The sequence below is a fragment of the Trichosurus vulpecula genome, chromosome 7, assembly GCF_011100635.1.
Source record: "Trichosurus vulpecula isolate mTriVul1 chromosome 7, mTriVul1.pri, whole genome shotgun sequence".
Taxonomy (NCBI): Eukaryota; Metazoa; Chordata; class Mammalia; order Diprotodontia; family Phalangeridae; genus Trichosurus; species Trichosurus vulpecula.
Window position 1 is genome coordinate 125,332,677 of NC_050579.1, and position 20,649 is coordinate 125,353,325.

The 20,649-nt window shown below is 35.9% G+C and overlaps 1 protein-coding gene across 2 annotated transcripts in view; it reads left to right on the forward strand.

Annotated features, from left to right (window-relative positions):
• Positions 1 to 20,649, forward strand: part of HBS1L (HBS1 like translational GTPase) — a 133,800-nt gene that overhangs the window by 64,731 nt on the left and 48,420 nt on the right. For both annotated transcript variants that reach the window (XM_036766313.1, XM_036766314.1), the window contains exon 5: positions 7,399 to 7,507. In XM_036766313.1, coding sequence (XP_036622208.1) covers positions 7,399 to 7,507 — 109 coding nt within the window. The remainder of the gene's footprint in view (positions 1 to 7,398; positions 7,508 to 20,649) is intronic.

Here is a 20,649-nt window from a genome sequence, read left to right on the forward strand (position 1 = left end):
GAAATTACATAGCTAGGCTTGATGTAAGAAAAAACTTTCTTTTTTTATATATTTTATTTTCTCCTAATTACATGTAAAAACACTTTTTAACATTTGTCTTTTAAAAATTTGAGTTCCAAATTCTCTTCCTTCATCCTCCTACTCCATCATTCAGAAGGCAAGCAATTTGATTTAGGTTTCACGTGTACTCATGCAAAACATTTCCATATTAGTCATGATGTGAAAGAAAAAGACCAAAAAACAAACAAATAAGAAAAATAAAGTATAAAAAAGTATGCTTTGATCTATATTCAGACTCAATATTTTTCATCATAATTCCTTGGGAATTGTCTAGGATCATTGTATTCCTGAGAATAGCTAAGTCTTTCACAGTTGATCATCATATATACAGTATTGCTGTTACTGTTTACAGTGTTCTCCTAGTTTGGCTCACTTCACTTTGCATCAGTTCATATTAGTCTTTGCAGGTTTTTCTGAGAGTATATTGCCTGTTATTTCTTCATAGCAAAATAGTATTCTATCACAATCATATGCTACAACTTGTTCAACTATTCTCCTATTCGTGGGCGTCCCCTCAATTTCCAATTCTTTGCCACCGCCAAAAGAGCTGCTCACGTATGTGTCCTTTTCCTTTTATTCGTTCATTCATTCATTTATTTATTTGCTTATTTATTATTTTATCTCTTTGGGATACAGATCTAGTAGTGGTATTGCTGGATCAAAGGTATGTGCGGTTTTATAGTCCTTTGGGCATAATTCCAAATTACTCTCCAGAACGGTTGAATCACCAGCAGTTTGTTAGTGTATCAGTTTTCCCACATCCCCCTCCAACATTTGTCATTTTACTTTTTTGTCATATTAGCCAAACTGATAGATAGGTGTGAGGTGGTAGCTCAGACTTGTTTTAATTTGCATTTCTCTCATCAATAGTGATTTCAAGCACTTTTTTTGTATGACTAGATAACTTTGATTACTTCCTATGCACAGTCTTTAACCATTTATCATTTGGGGAATGACTAATATTCTTATAAGTTTGACTTAATTCTCTACATATTTGAGAAATGAGGCCATTATCAGAGAAACTTGATGTAAAATTTTTTTCACAGTTGTGATTACTCACTGTACATTTCCCTTCATCCTATTTCTCCTCCTGTTTATCCTGCCTTCTCTCCTTTCACCCTGTCCATCCTCAAAAGTAGTTTGCTTCTAACTACCACCTCCCCCAATCAGCCCCCTCCCCCCTTCTCTTAACCCATTCTTCTCCTGTTTTCTTATAGGGTAAGATAGATTTGTATACTCAACTGAGTGTGTGTTATTTCCTCTTTGAGCCAATTCTCATGAGAGTAAGGTTCAAGTTCTCTCCCCCCACTTCCTCCATCTTCCTTACCATTGTAGAAGCTCTTTCATGCTTCTTTTATGTGAGATAATTTACCCCTATTCTGTCTCTCCCTTTTTCCTTCTCCTTGTGCATTCTTCTTTCTCAACCCTTAATTTTATTTTTTTAGATATAAAACCATCAGTCAACTCACACCCATGCCTTCTATGTATACTCCTTCTAACTGCCCTAATGATAAAATTCTTAGAACTTGTCTTCTCATATAGGAATATAAACAGTTTAATTTTATTGGTTTCCTTTTGATTTCTCTTTCCTGTTTACCTTGTTTCTTTTGAGTCTAGTATTTGAAAGTCACATTTTGTATTCGGCTCTGGTCTTTTCATCAGGCATACTTGAAGCCCTCTGTTTAATTTAATATCCATTTTTACCCTGAAGTTTAATACTCAGTTTTTCTTCAGTGGTTCTTGATTGTAATCCTAGCTCCTTTGCCCTCTGAAATATCATATTCCAAGCCCTCCTATCCTTTAACAACGGAAGCTGCTAAATCTTGGGTTATCTTGACCATGGCTCCACGATATTTTAATTCTTTCTGGCTGTTTGCAATATTTTCCCTTGATCACGGAGCTCTGGAATTTGGCTATAATATTCCTGGGAGTTTTCATTTTGGGATCTCTTTCAGGAGGTATATTCTTTCCGTTTCTATTTTACCCTCTGGTTCTAGGCTATCAGGGCTGTTTGCCTTGATAATTTATTGAACTATGATGTCTAGGTTCTTTTTTTTTGATCATGGCTCTCAGGCAATCCAATAATTCTTAAATTGTTTCTCCTCAATCTGTTTTCCAGGTCAGTTGTTTTTCCAATGAGACATTTCGTATTTTCTATTTTTTTTTAAAAATTTTATTTAATTGTTTCTTGGTGTCTAGTGGAGTCATTAGTTTCCACTTGCCCAATTCTGCCTTTTCTCCTCTCTTGGCTCCAAGGAAAAGCTTTCTTTAAGGCTGTCATCTCAAGACCAACCTGGCTGAATATGGAGAGTTTGACTACTGGAAGGTTGAATTTTTAGACTGAAAAATTAGTATAATACATGATCATATTATACATGCTTAAACACATATGTGCACGTATCTTCATTCATCATTCCTCAAACATTTATTGAGGCTTAATATTTCTGGAGCACTGTTCTTGTGAGGTGCTGGGGGAAAAGAAATTTTGATAAGACATAACCCTTACCCTAATGAAGATTACCCAAGAGTAAAGGCTACACATACCATTTAATTATTGGTACTAGTAACTTTTGTATTTCATCGTATGTCTACCTTATATTGTTTTCCAATTCTTAAAGTAAGGAATAAGTCAGGCAAGTTGACCTGCCTTAATAGAGAGGGTTGTTACTGGTGTTGCATACATTGGAAATATAGTCAACTTAAGAATATGGAAGAGGTCTAGAGATTTGACCAAGATGAGATTATGTTGATAGTAATTTTAACAAATGCTGAAATTGCTTATTGATTCATTGATTGTTTTATCCAGAAGGGCCTTTAATCCAACTCACTCAATTTTTAAATGGAAAATTGAGGCCCAGAGGTTAGATTGACCTGACCTAGGTTCTTTAGCTAGTTATTGGCAGTGCTGGGACTCAATTCCAGATAACCTGACTCATTCCACTGCTTTTCTTTGTTGCCTCCTTAAGCAGCATGTTTCCTGAAGAGTTAAGGAGAGAGTTAATGGATAGAAAATAAAGATGGCAGGTGAATAGAGAACATTAAAGAGATTATTACTGTGGGAAAAGAGACTTGAGTTGGAAGCTCAAGGAAATACTAGGAGTCAAATCAACATCTCTAGGCTGCAGGGTTGACTCATCTCCACAGAACTTTTGTCTCTCATGCCACAGAAACCTCTTTAGCCTAGCAGTTTACTCCATTACAGGACTACTCACATTGGAAGTGCCTTACCCCTTAGACCTCACCTTTTGATTGCCTGGTTCCTCCTAGAACTTCCAATTTAAGGAGCAGGCTTAGGCCAACCATGTTTTTCTTTTCCAGACACACTGTTGACTCATCTACATAGGACTTTCTCATTCACTCTCTCAGGTTTTTAACTCCTTTTTATGTGTTGTATTTCTCCATTGGAATGTAAGTTCCTCGAGGGAAGGGACTGTCTTTCTGCCTGAATTTGTATTCCTCCCACATAACACAGTGCCTTGCACATAGTTGTTGACTGACTGATCTGTTGTGCTTAAAGGAGAAGGGAAAAGGACCAAAACAGACCTTTGTGTGTGAGAAGAACAAATAATTCATCAGGAAGTTATTGGGTCACAGGAAGAGGAGTTAATATTTTCTAGTAGCAGCGATAGCTCAGACTCTTAAAAAGGAGGATAATAAAACTGTAAGGGGAAGAGAACCAGAAAGTTCAATGCATAGTAATTTTATTCTGTCCATTAAGTATGTTGCAGACATACTTTGGGAGTACCTTTTACTCTTTTTCCATTGGCATCAGTTGTTTCTGTCTAAATAGAAGGTTTTATGCTAACACAACTATTTCTTAAATGCTTCATGATAACATTCTATTGCACACTTTTGAGAATAAGCACTGATCATTGAATAGTCATATTCTCAAAAAAACTAAAAATGGTAAGTTTGGCTTTTTATGGGGAGAAGCTGTTAATATATCTTTCTCAGGAAGGTACATTAACTCTTTGGGTTACTGCATTTACTAAATTTAATTGATGTGGTAGTACCCTTATGGCCTGAAAAAGAGCCAGTTTATGGAATAAGATTAATTTTTAGTTCTGAAACAGAAACCTTTTGGTCCAATCTCCTCCTGTTACTTCTGAAGAAATTGAGGTTCAGAGATATCACTAATAAAAACATCACACAGCCAATTATGTGTACTTGGCACAGAACCCAAGTTTTCTGACACTTGACTTCAGTGACATAGGTTTTCGAGATTATCACATCATGGTTTCCTTTTTTGTTGTTAATTTTATTAAATTTTATTTTTTTCTATCGATGAAAATCTACCTTATTTCCTTCCTTTCTCTCCCCCATTGATAAAGAAAAAGACAGCCTGTCACTGAAATGTATAGTCAAGCAAAACTAATTCCCACATTATCCATGTAGAAAAAAAACCAAATCTCTTGAATCTAAATTTATAACCTTTCAGAAGGTAGAGTAACATGTTTCATGATGAGTTGTCTAGCATCATAGTTGGTGATTTTATCAATCAAAGTTCATAAGACTTTCAAAGTTACTGGTCTTTACATAATATTATTGTTATCATATAAATTATTCTCCTGGTTCTGCTCCCTTCAATTCATACAGATCTTACCAGATTCCTCTTAGACTGTCCTTCATTATTTCTTACAGCACACTAGTAATCTATCATATTCACCCTCCCAGTTTCTAATTCTTTGCCAATACAGAAAGAACAGCTATATTTTTGTAATATGGTCCTTGTCCTCATTATTTTGTTTCTTTAGGATATAATCCCAGTAGCTTAAAGGGTATGCACAGTTTAATAACTTGTTGGCAAAGTTCCAAATTACTTTATAGAATGGCTGGACAAGTTCACATTTCTACCAACTGTAAATTTAATGTAGCTGTTTTCCCATAGTCTCTCCAAATTTGTCATTTTCCTTTTTTCTCAGCTTTGCCCATCACATCATGATTTCTTAAAGCAACTGACAGTTAATTTGTAAAGATAGAGTAGTACCCTAAAAATAATGGACATTCAATAATTGTTGATGATTTTTATGATCAAGAACATGAGGTCATAGCCAGCTATCTTCTGTGGCTGAGTACTTGTTAGTTTGTGCTTCTCACAGCAAAGGTCACATAGATTTGATCCTACCCTTGGACAAATTAGCTTCCATCCTGTGGTTACTGGCTCCAAATTGACACAAAATTTAACAAATGTATATCATTCATAAATGGGCAAATTGATCAAATGCTCGGAATACTGAGTTAATGGGAATTTGTATTCATTTGGCTAGACATCTAGATGGAGTGGTGGATATAGTGCTGGATTTGGAGTTTGGAAAACTCGAGTTCAGATCGGCTATGTGACCCCAGTCAAGTTGTGTAATACCTTTTAGCCTCAGTTTACTCCTGTATGAAATGGATATATTAATAGCTAGTACCTTATAGAATTGTTGTTGGGCTCAAATGAGAAGATAGTTTTTTTCAAAGTAATAATTAAAACACTTTGGATTTGCTGATAGTGCCCTTACTATTCATGAAGAAGTAAAATACCTTAAAATGGAATATTTGACATATTTATTGATTAAGAGCTGGTGGTATAATGAATAGAAGACTAGCCTTAGAACTCAGAAGACTGCGCTTACAGGGCTCCCGCACTGCATCTGAATAAACTGACTGTGTGTGACTGTAACCTCTTACTGCTTTAAGCAAGGAAGATGCTCATTTGCACCAGTAGAGTTTCCTATACAAGTGAAATCACAAGTACCTGTCTTTATGGGTTAGTATCTAGTTTGTGCTTTGGAATCTCCAGAAGATTTAAAAAAAGTTTCTTTCATCTCACAAGATTAGTAACATTCTTATGTTAACTAATGTTTAATTTACATTTTTCTTTTGTCTCTGATCTTTTACACGCAATCTATCCTGTCTTCTCCTAAATATAGTAAGTGCTCAGAAACATTGCAATCAGTTTAAAAGTATTTTGAAAATTTAAAAACAGTCCTTGAGAGGAAATGGAAAGTTATTCCTCTAGAACATTGGTTTCAAATGCTATTTTGTCTTTTCATCTGTGTTTATATACTTTTGGCAAAAGTTCTTCTGTACTGACTTCCCAACATCCCCTAGTGTAATGGCAATGATGTACAATAAAAAAGCCTCGGACTTTGAGTCAGGAACGATCTTGTTTTGAATGTTATCTCTAAATTGTACTGATTGACTGTGAGTAAGTCACTGAACTGTTTTAACTACTCTGAATTATACTTCCATCCTACCTCACAGGGTTGTTACGACGCTTAAACATGATGTATGCGAAACCCTTTGTAAATTCTAATGTGCAAATCAAATGTCAGTTATTGTCAGTAACATTATTTTTCTTATTACCCATGGAATTCTACTAGACTTGGAATCAGAGGACCTGAGTTTAAGTTTCACAGCCAATAACCCAGACCTTAGTTTTTGTATATGCAAAATGAGAGGATTGGGTTAGAAGATTCCTTCTAGCTCAGAATCTAAGGATCTTTTGAATTGTGATGATAAAACTACAGTTCTACTATATATACTTCATTAACTTTAGCTTTGTTCTAGCACAAAAGTTGAAAGTAAACTCACGGTTTTGGACCCCATCACTTTCTAGAACTAGCTCTTTTCCTTGTTCTGGAGTTTTCCCAAGGCTAAAAATTATTTATCTGACTAATCAATGAGTTTTGTCTTGTGAAACTGATTTGTTAAATGTTGAGACCAGACCTAAGGGCTTTGGAATAGAACTCAGCATCTTAACACCTACTTTCTGCCCCCTTACTGCCAGAACTAAATAGTATCCAAGGAGTTATTGATAAAATTTAGTGGAAGTTAACCAATAGAAGGAGAAGAATAGAAAAGAATTAACAAAGAGAAGCAAATAGAAGGGTCTTAGCATTTTGGTAATAACTCAATATTCTTTTTTAATGAAGTATCCATATGATTTAAACGTATTTAAAAAGGAACATAGTAAAAATAATGATGGCTAACATTTTCATAGCTTTAAGCACTTGTGTTATTTCATTTGATTTTCACAGCAACTAGAGGTTGAAAAGCTCAATTGTTGTGATCTTTAAAGTCTGAACCACGGCCAAATTGTGGAGTGAAAAGAGTACCAGAGATGAAGTTGGGAGATCTAGTTTTGATCCCCAACTTTAATGTTTGTTAGCTGTGCTGCTATGAACAAATCATGTAACCGTTTTAATACTCATTTTCCTTATCAAAAAATGAGAGTAATATTTTGGCTATTTGTCTACAGGGTTGTTGTGAGGCAAATTATCCTTAACCTTTAAAGTAATATATTACTATGACTTAGTATTGATAGTTTTAAACTTTTTTCTCTTCACTTAGGAAAATCAGTAGATCCTCAGTCATCTCGAAGTGAATCTGAAATTGTGCCAAAAGTTACCAAAATGACTGTGTCTGGAAAGAAGCAGAGTATGGGATTTGAAGTTCCTGGGTAAGAGCTTGAACTGCTGTATATTTTAATCCAACTTATTTGCTATTTGTTCATTATGATACATGATGTATTTTGCTTTTTAGATGAAACCAGAATTATATTTTATAAATATGTTGATTTGTTAGCTGAGACAACTTGTCATTTTAAAGAGTCCTGGATCAAAATTCAGGAGATATAGGCTTTGGCCCTTGCTCTCTATCTAGTAGCTGTGTGATGTGAGCAAGTGCGACCCTGATAATCTCCGAAATATCTTCTGATTTTAAAATTAGTTCAATATCATCATCATTTATACTAAAATAGTATAAGGTTTGTAAGTTACTTTTCTCACAGTAGCTTTGTGGAGTAGATAGTGCAAATATTATTTTTTCCAATTGTAAAATTTTTATTTCTTTTTAAACAGGTGAAGAAGCTGAGATTTAGATTAAATGACTTCTCAATATTACATATTTAATGTTAGACCTTAGATTTGAACCCGGGTTTCTCTTGACTCTTTAAGTTCTGGGTTCTCTCTATGTCAACATGGTGCCTCTTGGAGAGTTAAGTGACTTGCCTATGGTCTCTTAAAGCTCATATTACAGGTGGGATTTAAATCCAGTTCTCATTCCAAGTTCAGCACTCTTAGCAGCTATGCTATGCCAACACTTAGTTTGAAATTAATATAAAATCCTCACTACAATGATGATAATACTAAAAATTTTGAACAATGGAATAAACTTTAGTTAAAAGCAAAGGAGTTGGACTGTATTATCTCAAAAGGAATCTTTATAGATGCTATAGATGAGCAACCCAGAGTGTGTTTAATTCTTTAAGGAGACAGATTTTGAAATTATGTAAGTGTTAACTGTAAATTTCTCCTAAAGTTCTATTCCAGTGCCACATTATAATATGGAAGTGATCCTGGGTTCTAGAAACCTGTGCAGATGTAGAGCAAACTCTGGTCTTGGACTTGAACATGGATGTGATGGTAGATTTATCACATGACACCCTGCCTAGCTAAGTCTGTCAATGCCAGCATCTAAGCCACTTATGAAGGCTCTCTTAAGGAACCCGGTGGGGTTGCTATCTTCATCACTGGCGAGAACAATAACTGACATTAATACTGAAAAGAAGAGTAAAGGGAGGCTAAGAGAGATTTTCACTCGCCTATGATCACATAGCTAAACAATTGGATCCCAAAGTCTTCTTGACTCCAGTTCCAATACTCTGTCCATTATGCCACATTGTCTCTATAACACAAATGAAATCATAGATCACTTGGAGTTCTGAAGTGCCAGTAACATCTTAATTACAATTGCACACATTTCCAGTGCTCTCAAGCACCTACTGCTATATCAAAAAAATGGAACTGAGGAGGAGGAAAGGGGATGGGGAAGGACAAGAAGATTTTAGAAGACTCAATGTGATTGGTCAGTTATCTGACCTGAAGGAATGATGTTTCTTTCACTAGTGATAGCCATAGAGCTTATTTCCCTCCAGCACCAAAACTAATAAGTATAACAGTGGCAATAAAAATGGAGAAAAGATTAGAGAGAGAAGGAAGAAGTGGCAAACTGAATACACCAGAGAGCAGCAAGTAGCAGAAGTAATAGTGATGATTGGAATTGACTAGTTTGAAGCATAGCAGTGAATAATAGGAGGGGGATAGCAGAGAACAGAGATGACCAAGGAGAAGAAAAAAGAAATACTGACTAAAACAGTACAACAGATGTTGGGTGTATTTTTTTTTTTTTTGAAAAGACAAGCTAAGTTAAGCTAAACCATACTTGTTATTATCCTGTGAGATCATTGCTGCAGTTTAGGAAACTTAAGTACTACTCTCTTTCATAGGCACTTAAACCTTGCTCCATTTCAAGTAGTGAGGACAAGCTGACCAGTCAAGTACAGTTGTTTATAGAGGCAATCACTAAGCTCCAGGACAGGAAGGTAAAACAGCCTGGGTAGTTTTGTGGAATCTTATGGTAAATGTAAAAATGGGAAGCATAAGAAGTTTTCCTAGTTTTAGAAAATGAAAATCAGTGCATGTTTGGAAATGGCAAACATAGGATAATTTTGAGGATCAGTACGATATCTTCTTCCCTTTTTAAAAAAAAAATTTATTTTCAATTCATAGAACAAAACAAGGATTTCCATAACACAGTACAATAAAAAAGATAATTGAAACTGCAAATCTACCATGTACAACTTTTATTCCCTCCAAATATACAACAAAGTTTTCATGTAATTTTCTTTTTTTTTCTTTTTTTTTCCTCCCCCCACTTTAGAGATGAAAACCATTAGACACAAATAGGTATATATGTGTAAAGTTATTCTATACATAATTCTTTTTATCATTTCTTTCTCTGGATGCAGATAGCATCTTCATATATCCTTGATGTTTAATTTGTGTATTTATACTAGTCAAAAAGTTACTTACTTGCTCAAAGTTGTTCTTAAAACAGTATTGCTTTTACTGTATACAGTGTTCTCATGGTTTTGCTTTCTTTGTTCATTATCATTTCAAGCAAGTTTTTCCATACTCTTCTAAGATCATTGAGCTCATTATTTCTTATAGCACAGTAGTATTTCATCACAACCATACACCACAACTTATTTAGCCATTACCCAGTTAAGGGGGGGTCCCTGCAATGTTCAGGTCTTTGCTACCACAAAGAGAGCTGCCTTAAACATTCCATTCATATTCAAAGTTAAAATTACTATTTGTGAATCGCCCTCCATCTTATTTTTACTTACTGTTTTCTTTCTCAACCTTTCTTTTTGCCTTGTCTCTGTTACCTTATCTTCTCCTACCCCCAATTTCAGTTTTTAAAATCAAGAATCATCTGGCAAAAATGTAAAATGGAAGTACCTCTGGTGTATTACCAGAGGCAGAGATAGCTATGATGTTTCTGCTTCCTGACTTTGAGCTTGAGATAACCTACATCAGCAGGGTGTTCTTGAATATATGATAATCTTACTTTTTGCTGCCTCTGTGATTACCTATAACAACCATTTCCATTCTATTGCTAGGACCACTGCAACTCTTATAGTGGGATAGTATAAAATTCTCTATAGGTCAGTCTCTACTTCTTTGTTGTCTCTTTCTCCAGGTCTTGTGGTTTGAAAGCTACTGAGAATTCTGCCAACAGAAAGTCTTATGTGATTTTTCAGGATAGGGGTAGCTACTCTACCAGGCAGTAGCAGCAAAAACCAAGTCCCTACGGTACCACCACATTTAACATCAGAAAACTGACTTTGAACCCTTGTTTGCAACTTGTATGACTTTAGGGAAATCACTTCTAGGCCTCAGTTTAAGTTTTGAGTGCCAAATTCTATCCTTCCTTCTTCTCCCCTACTCCTTGAGATGGTAATCAATCTGATATATGTGCCATTACATAAAATGTATTTCCATATTGGTCATTTTGTGGAAGAAAACTTGAACCAAGAGGGAGGGGAGGGAGGGAGGGGGAGAGAGAGAGAGGGAGAGGGAGAGAGAGAGAGAAAGAAAATATGCTTTGGTCTGTATTCAGATGCTATCAGTTATTTCTTCAAAGGCAGGTAGCATTTCTCATCATTGGGCTACATGATCTCTAAGGTCTCTTCTAGCTCTAAATCCCATGAACTAGTCTTGGTAGCTAGAGAACAGGAACTGGAGTCAAGTCAGCAGTTACGTAGTTCTGTAGGACCATAATAGTCCTAATGTGTTGCAGTGGCCACAGAAAGATACAGAAATAAGAAGTGTTTCATTTATATCGTAGGGGAAAGTCGTAGGCTGAGAGCTAATTAGTGTTGGTGATCATCCTCAATAGTGCTTACCATCTGCTATTCATTATTCATTTACTCCCTCCCCCTGGTATTCGCATATGTTGTTCCCATCATTTAGAATACATTTCCACCTTCTCTTTGCCAAAGCATGTTTTTCCTTTCTTTAAAGCACTGTTGAAATGCATCTTTTTTAAACCTTCCAGAGTAATTTTTTTCAAATCTTATCCCTCAACCAAATTCTCAGCATTTATACTTTTATCTCTGTATAATTATAAGTAAGTTTATATTTAAATGTTGCTTCTGAATGTTGTTTCTTCATTTTACATATGTCTATTCTTTCTTTATGAATAGTAACAACTCATTTATATGGCACTTGATGGTTTCCTTGCAATAGTTCTGAGTTAGGAAGTGCAAATACTAATTCTCCTCTTTTTGAGATGAGGAGATTGAAGCTCAGAGAAAATGAACTAACCAGGTCACTCAGCTAGTAAATGTGTCAGTGTTAAGGTACAAACCACAAGTTATGGAACAATGTTCTTTCTGCCCCTACTTTTGATACGGTAATAAAGATTATAGAACTTTATCTAATTCTATTAGATGAAGGGCCTTGTCCAAGATCTAATAAGTGGTGAATTCTGGGTTTAAATCCATGTCTTCTAACTCTTTGACTACTGCTCTTTGCCTTACGAAGAAGCAAGAGTGAGACACAGTTTTCTCTTTTATTTAATTTCAATTCTTCATGCCCTGCACTGTCCCTTATAACGAAAAGGAATCTCAAATTGTATTTCCATAATATTTTTGGTATATTGAATTATTTTCCTATTCACTTATTTTATCATCTTAGTGTTATGCTAAGTAATATTTATGAATGACACAAATATTTTACTCCACTGTTGTTTAGGAAAATTTTTAGATAAAAATGCTAATCCTAGTACTTCACTTTGTCATCAAACAAGAATATTACTTTATTTTGCATTTGACCATTATGGAAAAGTAGATTGAAGCAACTTGAAAACATGCTAGAAAGTGTTTTTCCTTGGAGGGGAGGATGAGAGGAGGGTATGTGCGTGTGTCTGTGCACGCGCGAGCTATTGAAGGTGACATTGGGGTGAGTGTTTTTAGATTGTTTAATTTTCCTGGTAGAAACAAGGGTATTCTCATTATCCCCCAAATTCCTGACAAATATGTTGCATTTTTCCTTTGAATTCACCATCATAGCACATAGGATTTATAGTCAGAAGACCTGAGTTCGTGTTTTTGCTGCTGCTTACTATTTCTGTGACCATTGGGCAAGCCATTTAACTGCTCTAGAGTTCAGTTTTCTTATGTGTAAGAATAGGCAGTTGAACTAGATGATTGGTGACAAGGAATATGAAGAATATCAAGTAAGATACATTAAAAACTCCCTCTTGTTGGCTTTTTGTCTTCAGTTAACAAATATTTACTGATTGTCAACTTTCTGTCCAAAGTTTGCAAGAGAAGTTTAAGATGTATTTGTTCACAAAGCATTTTTTTAAAATGAAAGGAAGAATCCCTGCTTATCACCATAATGCATATTCATGGAAACAGGCTTATCCATTTTGGAGAGCAATCTGGAACCCAAGAGTTATTAAACTGATGATGTCCTGTGACCCAGCAATACCACTACTAGTTATGCTTCGCAAGATGATTAGGCAAAAAAGGAAAAGAACGTATATGTTCTAAAATATTTATAGCAGCTCTCATTGTAGTAGCAAAGAACTGGAAACTGTAGAGATTCCCGTCAATTGGGGAATGGCCAAACAAGTTGTGGTGTAAGATTGGATGGAATACTCTTGTGCTATAGGAAATGATGAGCTTGATGATCTTAGAAAAACATGGATAGATTTGCATGAGGCAAGGAAGAGAGAAATAATCAGAACTAAGAGGATGTTGTATACAGTAACAGCAATATTGTTTTAAGAACAACTTTGAGCAACTAGCTCATTTTGACTATTATAAATACCCAAATCTTACCTATGAAAGAAGATGTTAGCTGCATCCAGAGAATTGATAAATGGAAGTATGTATAGAGTGATTTTACATATATACACATATCCATTTTTGTGTTTAATGGTAGCCATCTCTAGGCTGGGGGGGAGAGGGAAGAAAAAGAAAAAATTTACATGACTATTACATATTTAAAAAGAATAGCAAGTTGTACACAATAGACTTGTAGTTTTATGTGCAATCATCTTGTTTTCTGTTCTGTCATAGAAATGCTTGTTTTATTAAGTTCAGAATACGATAAATAACATTTTTTTAAAAAAAGAAACAGGAATATGCTTTTGATCGTTGTACAGGTGATCATATTTTACATTGGGGAACAGATGGTTTAATTGAATGTTATTACTTCTAAATTGTATGTATAGAACATAAAAGTACATCTATGTTGTATCATTATGAGGGCGGTGTGTTATAGTGGATAGAGAGATGGCCTTAGAATAAGGAAACTAGATTCAAGTTTTGCCTCTTACATATACTAACTTTGGGACCCTGGACAGGTTTCTTAAACTTCCAAGAACTCAAGTAAGTTTCTGAAACTGTAAGTTGCAGGGAAGGTGCTGATCTGCATTGGTAGATGAGATTTCTAACCCCCTAACTCCTTGCACTGATAAAATCATAGATCTTGTATAAACAGCAATAGCAGAAACAAAAATGTCAGAACAAAATAACATGTTATGTGTTTATGCTAATAATCACAACTATCAAACATTTCATTAACAATTTCCCTTTATTAGAATTCATAAAAGTTATTTTAAAATTATTTGTATGATACAATATCTCAGAGAATGGGGCTGGTTTTTGCCAGCACTTAGCACAGTACCTGACATATAGTAAATGTGCATAGGAAATGTTTATTAAGTAATCGTCCAAGAGGTTTGAATTGATACCATCTTATTATTTTGTTAAATTTTCCTACAGTAAACATGGAATTCCTACAGTAAAGTCCTTCTTGGATGCTTTGTCATGGCATGGGGTGATCCTAGGCTCTTGAATGGAGTACAAGGTCTAGCTGTTTCTGCCAAGCTGGAAAGGCTTTGGTCTAGCATTAGTTTAGCTAAGTTAAGAAAGGACCATTACCAGAAGGTTGACTACGAGGTGATGAATTGTTTTGGCCACAATAACTTACTGAACCATCTCCAAGGCATGATGAGATTGTGTTGTGATCTGCATCAGTGGAAAGAATATTCAGATCTTGAAAGTATAGAAATAAGCAGAAGCATTCAAAAGCATGCTGTCATTGACATTAGACTTACGCTTTTCAACAGTGGCCTGTAATTCTTTTCCTTTGTCCCTAGATGTCATCCTTTATGTATTGTTCACTGATGGATCATAGGATCATAGTTTTAGAGCTAGAAGACACTTGTACCTTTGAGAACATTAAGTTCAGTCCCTTCAGTTTATAGATTAGGAAACAAACCGAGAGAGGTTAAGTCAGTTACCCAACATCATACGAGTAATAAGTATAATAGCCAGAATTCAAGAAGTCTGAATCTAGTGCTCTTTCCAGTAGAGCTCCAGCTTCTTATATTAAGTGAATAAAGATGGAGAAAACAGAAAAGTAGAATGAAAGCAGTGAACTAATCAAAAAGGGGAAATAATTTGTGAAGGAATTGCTCTATTCTAAGCTTTATAGAGGCAGCTAAGTGGTTCAGTGGATATAGCCCTAGGCCTGGAATAAGGAAGAGCTGAGTTTAAATCTGGCTTCAGACACTTACTAGCTATGTGACCCTGGACAAATCACTTTTCCTCTGCATTAATCCTCTGAAGAAGGAAATGGCAAACTACAAGTATCATGCCAAGAAAATGCCATGGACACCGTTGGCAGGGTCTGTGTGGTCACAAAGAGTTGGACACGAATGTATGAATAAATAATAACAATAAGCACTATTGCCTTAATTTAAGTACTCTACCCAGGTAAAATGTTACATTTTGTGGAACAGATAATTATTGCTAGGATTTGGTGTTCATTGTATGGTATAGAAAATTATTGCAAAAGTAATTAGAAAAGGAAAGGTTTCTGTGCTGTAATGTTGGCCTATTTTGCATAATTAGAGTGCTTTGATAAAGTGAGCTATGCTGTTCTTGTGACACTGCTATTACTAGTGTGTCATTAAAACAGCCAGGATTAGCTCAGCAAAATATCTTGGTATTTGGTAATTTCTTTAAGAATTATGAATTGAAGAGAGTTAAGCAAAAAAGAACTATTTCTTGTCAGCCTCCTTCATTTTCCCCCTTTGCTTTACTTTAACTCCTGCTCACTGAATCTTGACTACATGGGAAAGATCTACAATTTTATCCTTTGCAAGTCATAGCTCATCTCTGACAGTCATGAAGCACTAACTTATATATCCTGAGGCACATGAAGGTTAAATGACTTGTCTAGGATCACATAGCTAGTAAATGTCAGAGGCAGGATTTGATTTCAGGACTTCTGACTCCAAGCCTCACAATATCTCTTCATTATCTACCCTACATTTTATTGAGAAAAATAGAATATTCAGTATTATGGTATGTATGATGATTTTCCACCCTGTCTTTAGACACAAGGGACAAAATAAATGAAACACACCAACTTTTTGTATGTTCCCCAAATAGAAAAATTGACAGTTTGGAATGTCAGTGGGGTTTGCTGCAAATTGATTTCTTATAATTACCGAAAGCCCAAGTTCAGTACATTGAAACATGGTATAACCTTATTAGAACTCCATTGAAAAAAATCAGATTCAAAGATTAAAGGAGAGTATTTTGGGGGCCAGTACCGAAACAGTGCTAAAGGACTACAAATAACATTTTGCAATATTAGCTCATCAAAATTTTGGAAGGTGTCAAGTTTGCTACCTTGTACATCATATCTTACCCATCCGGCCCCTGACTAAGCCTGAGGGCTCCCCCTACTGGTGCGTTATTGCCACTCCTCCATACCCCCGATTTGGCCATAAGAGGATATACAATAGATTTTTCTCTTCTCCCTCACCTGCCGATTGTGAAATCAACCTGTACCCATCTTTGTGTGTCTTTTGTTAAGGTACTTTTACCATCATCTCACCTTTTACTCTACTCATCATTGAAGGAAAAATTACAAAATTCGTGGGATTTAAAAATTATCAATGCCAAAGGAGTCTTAAAAGTTAATACTTGGGGGTGGAGGGGAATGGGAGCCAAGATGATAGAATAGAAAAGCACTTGCTGGACTCTCCCAAATTCCCCTCTAGACAACTCTAAAATAATGTCTCAAATCGTATTCTAAGGCTACAGTACCAGATTAGGTGAAACCATTTTCTGGCCTAAGACAATTTAGGAGGTTGGCAGTAAAGGTCTGTCACACTGAAGTGGTGGTTGAACCAGGAGTGTAACACAGATCATGCTGTGGTGCCAGAAGTGGGCTTTGAAGGTGGCTGCATTGGCAGTGGCTGCAGTTTGGAAACTCTTAGCCCATGGGTGGTGGGAGGGGTTGGATAGCTGATTGGAAGGAAATTGCAGGGGACTCTTTGCTGGTGCTGGGCTCAGGATCCTGTTTTGTGGGTCATAGTCCCAGAGTTAAGAGGAGCACTAGCTGATTAAAGCTTGTGGCTGCAGGAGTGCAGGGGGCCATGCTCACAACTCCAGAGCAGAGAATAGTGCTTGGGGTTGCCCACAGACCAGAGCACAGGCCAGAAGAGAAGTGACCATGCCTCTCCTTAGATCACATCACCTTGGAAGAACCAAAAATCTACAGACCCTGAAAGCTAGCTCTGAAAACAGCAGCAAGAAAAGCCTGAAGCTTGGGATAGTGCCCCTTCCACCCTGGGAGTTAAGCCCAACTTTAACAAGTCAAGAAATAGACTGGAAAAGTGAGCAAACAACAAAAAAAGAACCTGATCGTAACAAGTTACTATACTAACAGGGAAGATCATGAGACAAACCCAGAAAAAGACAGTGGTGTCAAAGCAACTACAAGCAAAGCATCAAAGAAAAAATGTGAATTGGATATAAGTTCAATAAGAATTCTTGGAAGGGTTCAAAAAGGATTTTTAAAAAGAAAAAAAAATGGGGAAAGAAATGAGAATGATGCAAGGAAATTACGAAAAGAGTCAACAGCTAGTTAAAAGAAGCAGAAAAAACACTGAAGAAAATAGTACCTTAAAAAACAGGATTGGCCAAATGGTAAAAGAGGCACAAAAATCATTGAAAAGCAAAATTGGCCGAAAGCAAAAAGAGGTACAAAAATTCACAGAAGAAAGGAACTCCTTAACAAGTAGAATTGGTATAAAGCAAGCAGAAAACTGGGAGAAAAAATTTTGCAACAGGTATCTCTGACAAAGGCCTCACTTCTCAAATATATAGAGAACTGAGTCAAATTTATAAAAATACAAATTGTTCCCGGTTGATAAATGGTCAAAAGATATAAACAGACAGTTTTCAGGTGAAGAAATGAAAGCTATCTATAGGTATATGAAAAAATGCTCTAAATCACTATTGATTAGAGAAGTGCAAATTAAAACAACTCTGAGGTACCACCTCACACCTATCAGATTGGCTCATATGACAAAAAAAAAAATGATAAATGTTGGAGGGGATGTGGGAAAACTGGGACACTGATGCAGTGGTTGTGGAGCTATGAACTGACCCAACCATTCTGAAGAGCAATTTAGAACTATACCTAAAGGACTATAAAACCATGCATACCCTTTGATGCAGCATTACCATTGCTAGACTGACATGAACAAAAATACTTATAGCACGTCTTTTTGTGGTGGCTAAGAACTAGAAAGGAATACCCATCAATTAGGGAATGATTAAACAAGCTGCGGTGTTTATTGTGCTATAAGAAATGATAAGCAGGAAGATTTCAGAAAAACCTGAAAAGACTTACATGAATTGATGCATAGTGAAGTGAAAAGAACCAGGAGAACATTGTACACAGTAACAGCAATATTGTTCAATGAAGAATCATGAATGACTTAGCTATTCTCAGCAATACCACGATCCCGGTGAAGCATACTGTTTGCCTCCAGAGAAAGAACTGATATTGTTGGAATACAAACTGAAGCATGGTATTTTTTACTTTCTTTCATTTTTTTCTTTTATTCAAGTTGACTTGTATAAAGTGACTAATATGGAATTGTTTTACGTAATTGCACACGTATAACCTATATTTGATTGCTTACTATCTCTGGGAGGCAGGAAGGAAGGAATAGAATTTGGAACTCAAAACTTCAAGTAAAAATGTTAATTTAAAAAAAAAAGTAGAATTGGCCAAATGGAAAAAGAGGTACAAAAGTTCAGTGAAGAAATTAATACCTTAAAAATTAGAATTGGGCAAATGGAATCTAATGTCTCCATGAAACACCAAGAAACAAATGAAAAAAGAGAAGAAATGTGAAAACTCATTGGAAAAACAACTGATCTGGAAAGTGGATTGAGGAGAGAAAATTTAAGAATTATTTGATTACCTGAAAGCCATGATCAAAAAAAAAGAGCATGGACATCATATTTCAAGAAATTACCAAAGTATAGTGTCCTGATATCCTAGGACCAGAGGGTAAATTAGAAATTGAAAGAATCTACAGATTACTTCCTGAAAGAGATCCCAAAAAGAGAACTCCCAGAAATATTATGGCCAACTTCCAGAGCTCCATGGTCAAGGAGAAAATATTGCAAGCAGCCAGAAAGAAACAATTTAAATATTGTAGAGCCACAGTCAGGATAACCTGAGATTGAGCAGCTTCTTTATTAGAGGATCAGAGGGCTTAGAATATGATATTTCAAAGGAAAAGGATCTAGGATTACAACCAAGAACTGCCTACTCAGAAAAACTGACTGTAACCAATTAAGGGAAGAAATGGATATTCAGTGAAATAGGTGACTTTCAAACATTCCTGATGAAAATATCAGTGCTGAAAATGTGACATTTGGAAAATGTGACATTTTCCAAATACAAGACTCAAGCATAAAAAGATAAACAGGAAAGAGAAATCATAAAGAAATCAATAAGGTTAAAATATTTATATTCCTATATGGAAAGGTGATAATTGAAACTCCTAAGAACTTTAGCATTATTAGGGCAGTTTAAAAGAATATACATAGATGGTACTGGTATGAGTTGACTATAATAGGATGATTTAAAAAAATAAAATTAAGGAGTTAGAGGGATGTACTAGGAGAAGAGGAAGGGAGAAGAACAATGGGGAAAATTGTCTCACATAAAAGAGACATGAAAGGAAGAGCTTTTACGATGGAGGGGAAGAGTCAGGGTGAAGGACAATGTTTGAAGCCTACTTTGACCAGAATTGGCTCAGAAAGGGAGTAACATAAATACTCAGTTATAGAAATCTGTCTTATTCTCTTAGCTACAAATACCATGACCCTATAGGTACTTAAGAAATTTAAGATAGACTTTTCCTCTTTCTGCTTAATTAGAGCTCTGCATTAATTTTGGTGCTAGTTGCGCTTAGTCACATGCAATTTTGGGGAAAAAAATCTTGATTAAAAATTTGCTTTTTCATTTTAAGTTGACCAGTTGGAATGCCCTAGAGCAAAAGGAATTTAAAAATCATCCCCATCTGTTTAAACTGGTTATGGCTTTTCCAAACTTAGTTAAGTGTAGAGGCATCCAGTCTTTCAACAAGCCTGTATTCCAAGCCTTTGTAACTTTGTAGGGTCTGTCAGAGTTTGTGTTCCACTGGTATAGCCTTTAAGAACCTGGGGTCCCCACCTCCTTTCTGCAGTAGATCTCATTCTCCAGCAGCAGACATACAGTCACTGGGCTCATAGTCAGAGGCTTTCTAGCTTGGTAGGATCTGAGATAAGGTATTTGAAATTTAGTGACCTTGCAATCATCATTAGTTTGCTTCTTTTCTGAAGAGCAGAACATGGATTAGTCTGGGAGCATAAGAGGATACTCTGGTATTTTCTTTGTTAAACCTTGTGGGAGAAGAACCAGTTCGTTTTACTTATGTTGCTATCCCCCAGTGGATGCTACTAAGCTTCTACCATGGTAGCAGTGTTGTGACCCCAAACTTCTCCATTGCCTCCACACAGAAGAATAGCTATACCTAGGTCAGAGTGGGCATAACTGCCCCCCTTTCCTAGTCACCTGCAGCTGGCAAACTATTGTTTTCCTGAACCAGGTTTATCTTTAACTGTACAGGCAAATGTATAGGTTGTTGTAAGGGCAAGCAAAGTGGGACTTTTCACTGTTTTTTTCTTTTGGAGTGCTCAGCACTAAGGCAATCAAGTGCCTTTGATTGAGTCTTGCCTTTGTTTGTAGGAAGGCCCACACCCTTTTGCTAATTAGGTCACAAGAGGTGTGAAGCCCTTGGGTCCTGAAAAAGGGAATATGTACTTTAAGGTTAGCATTTTGTTTGGGGTTTACTCACTGGAAGAATGTCGTGTAA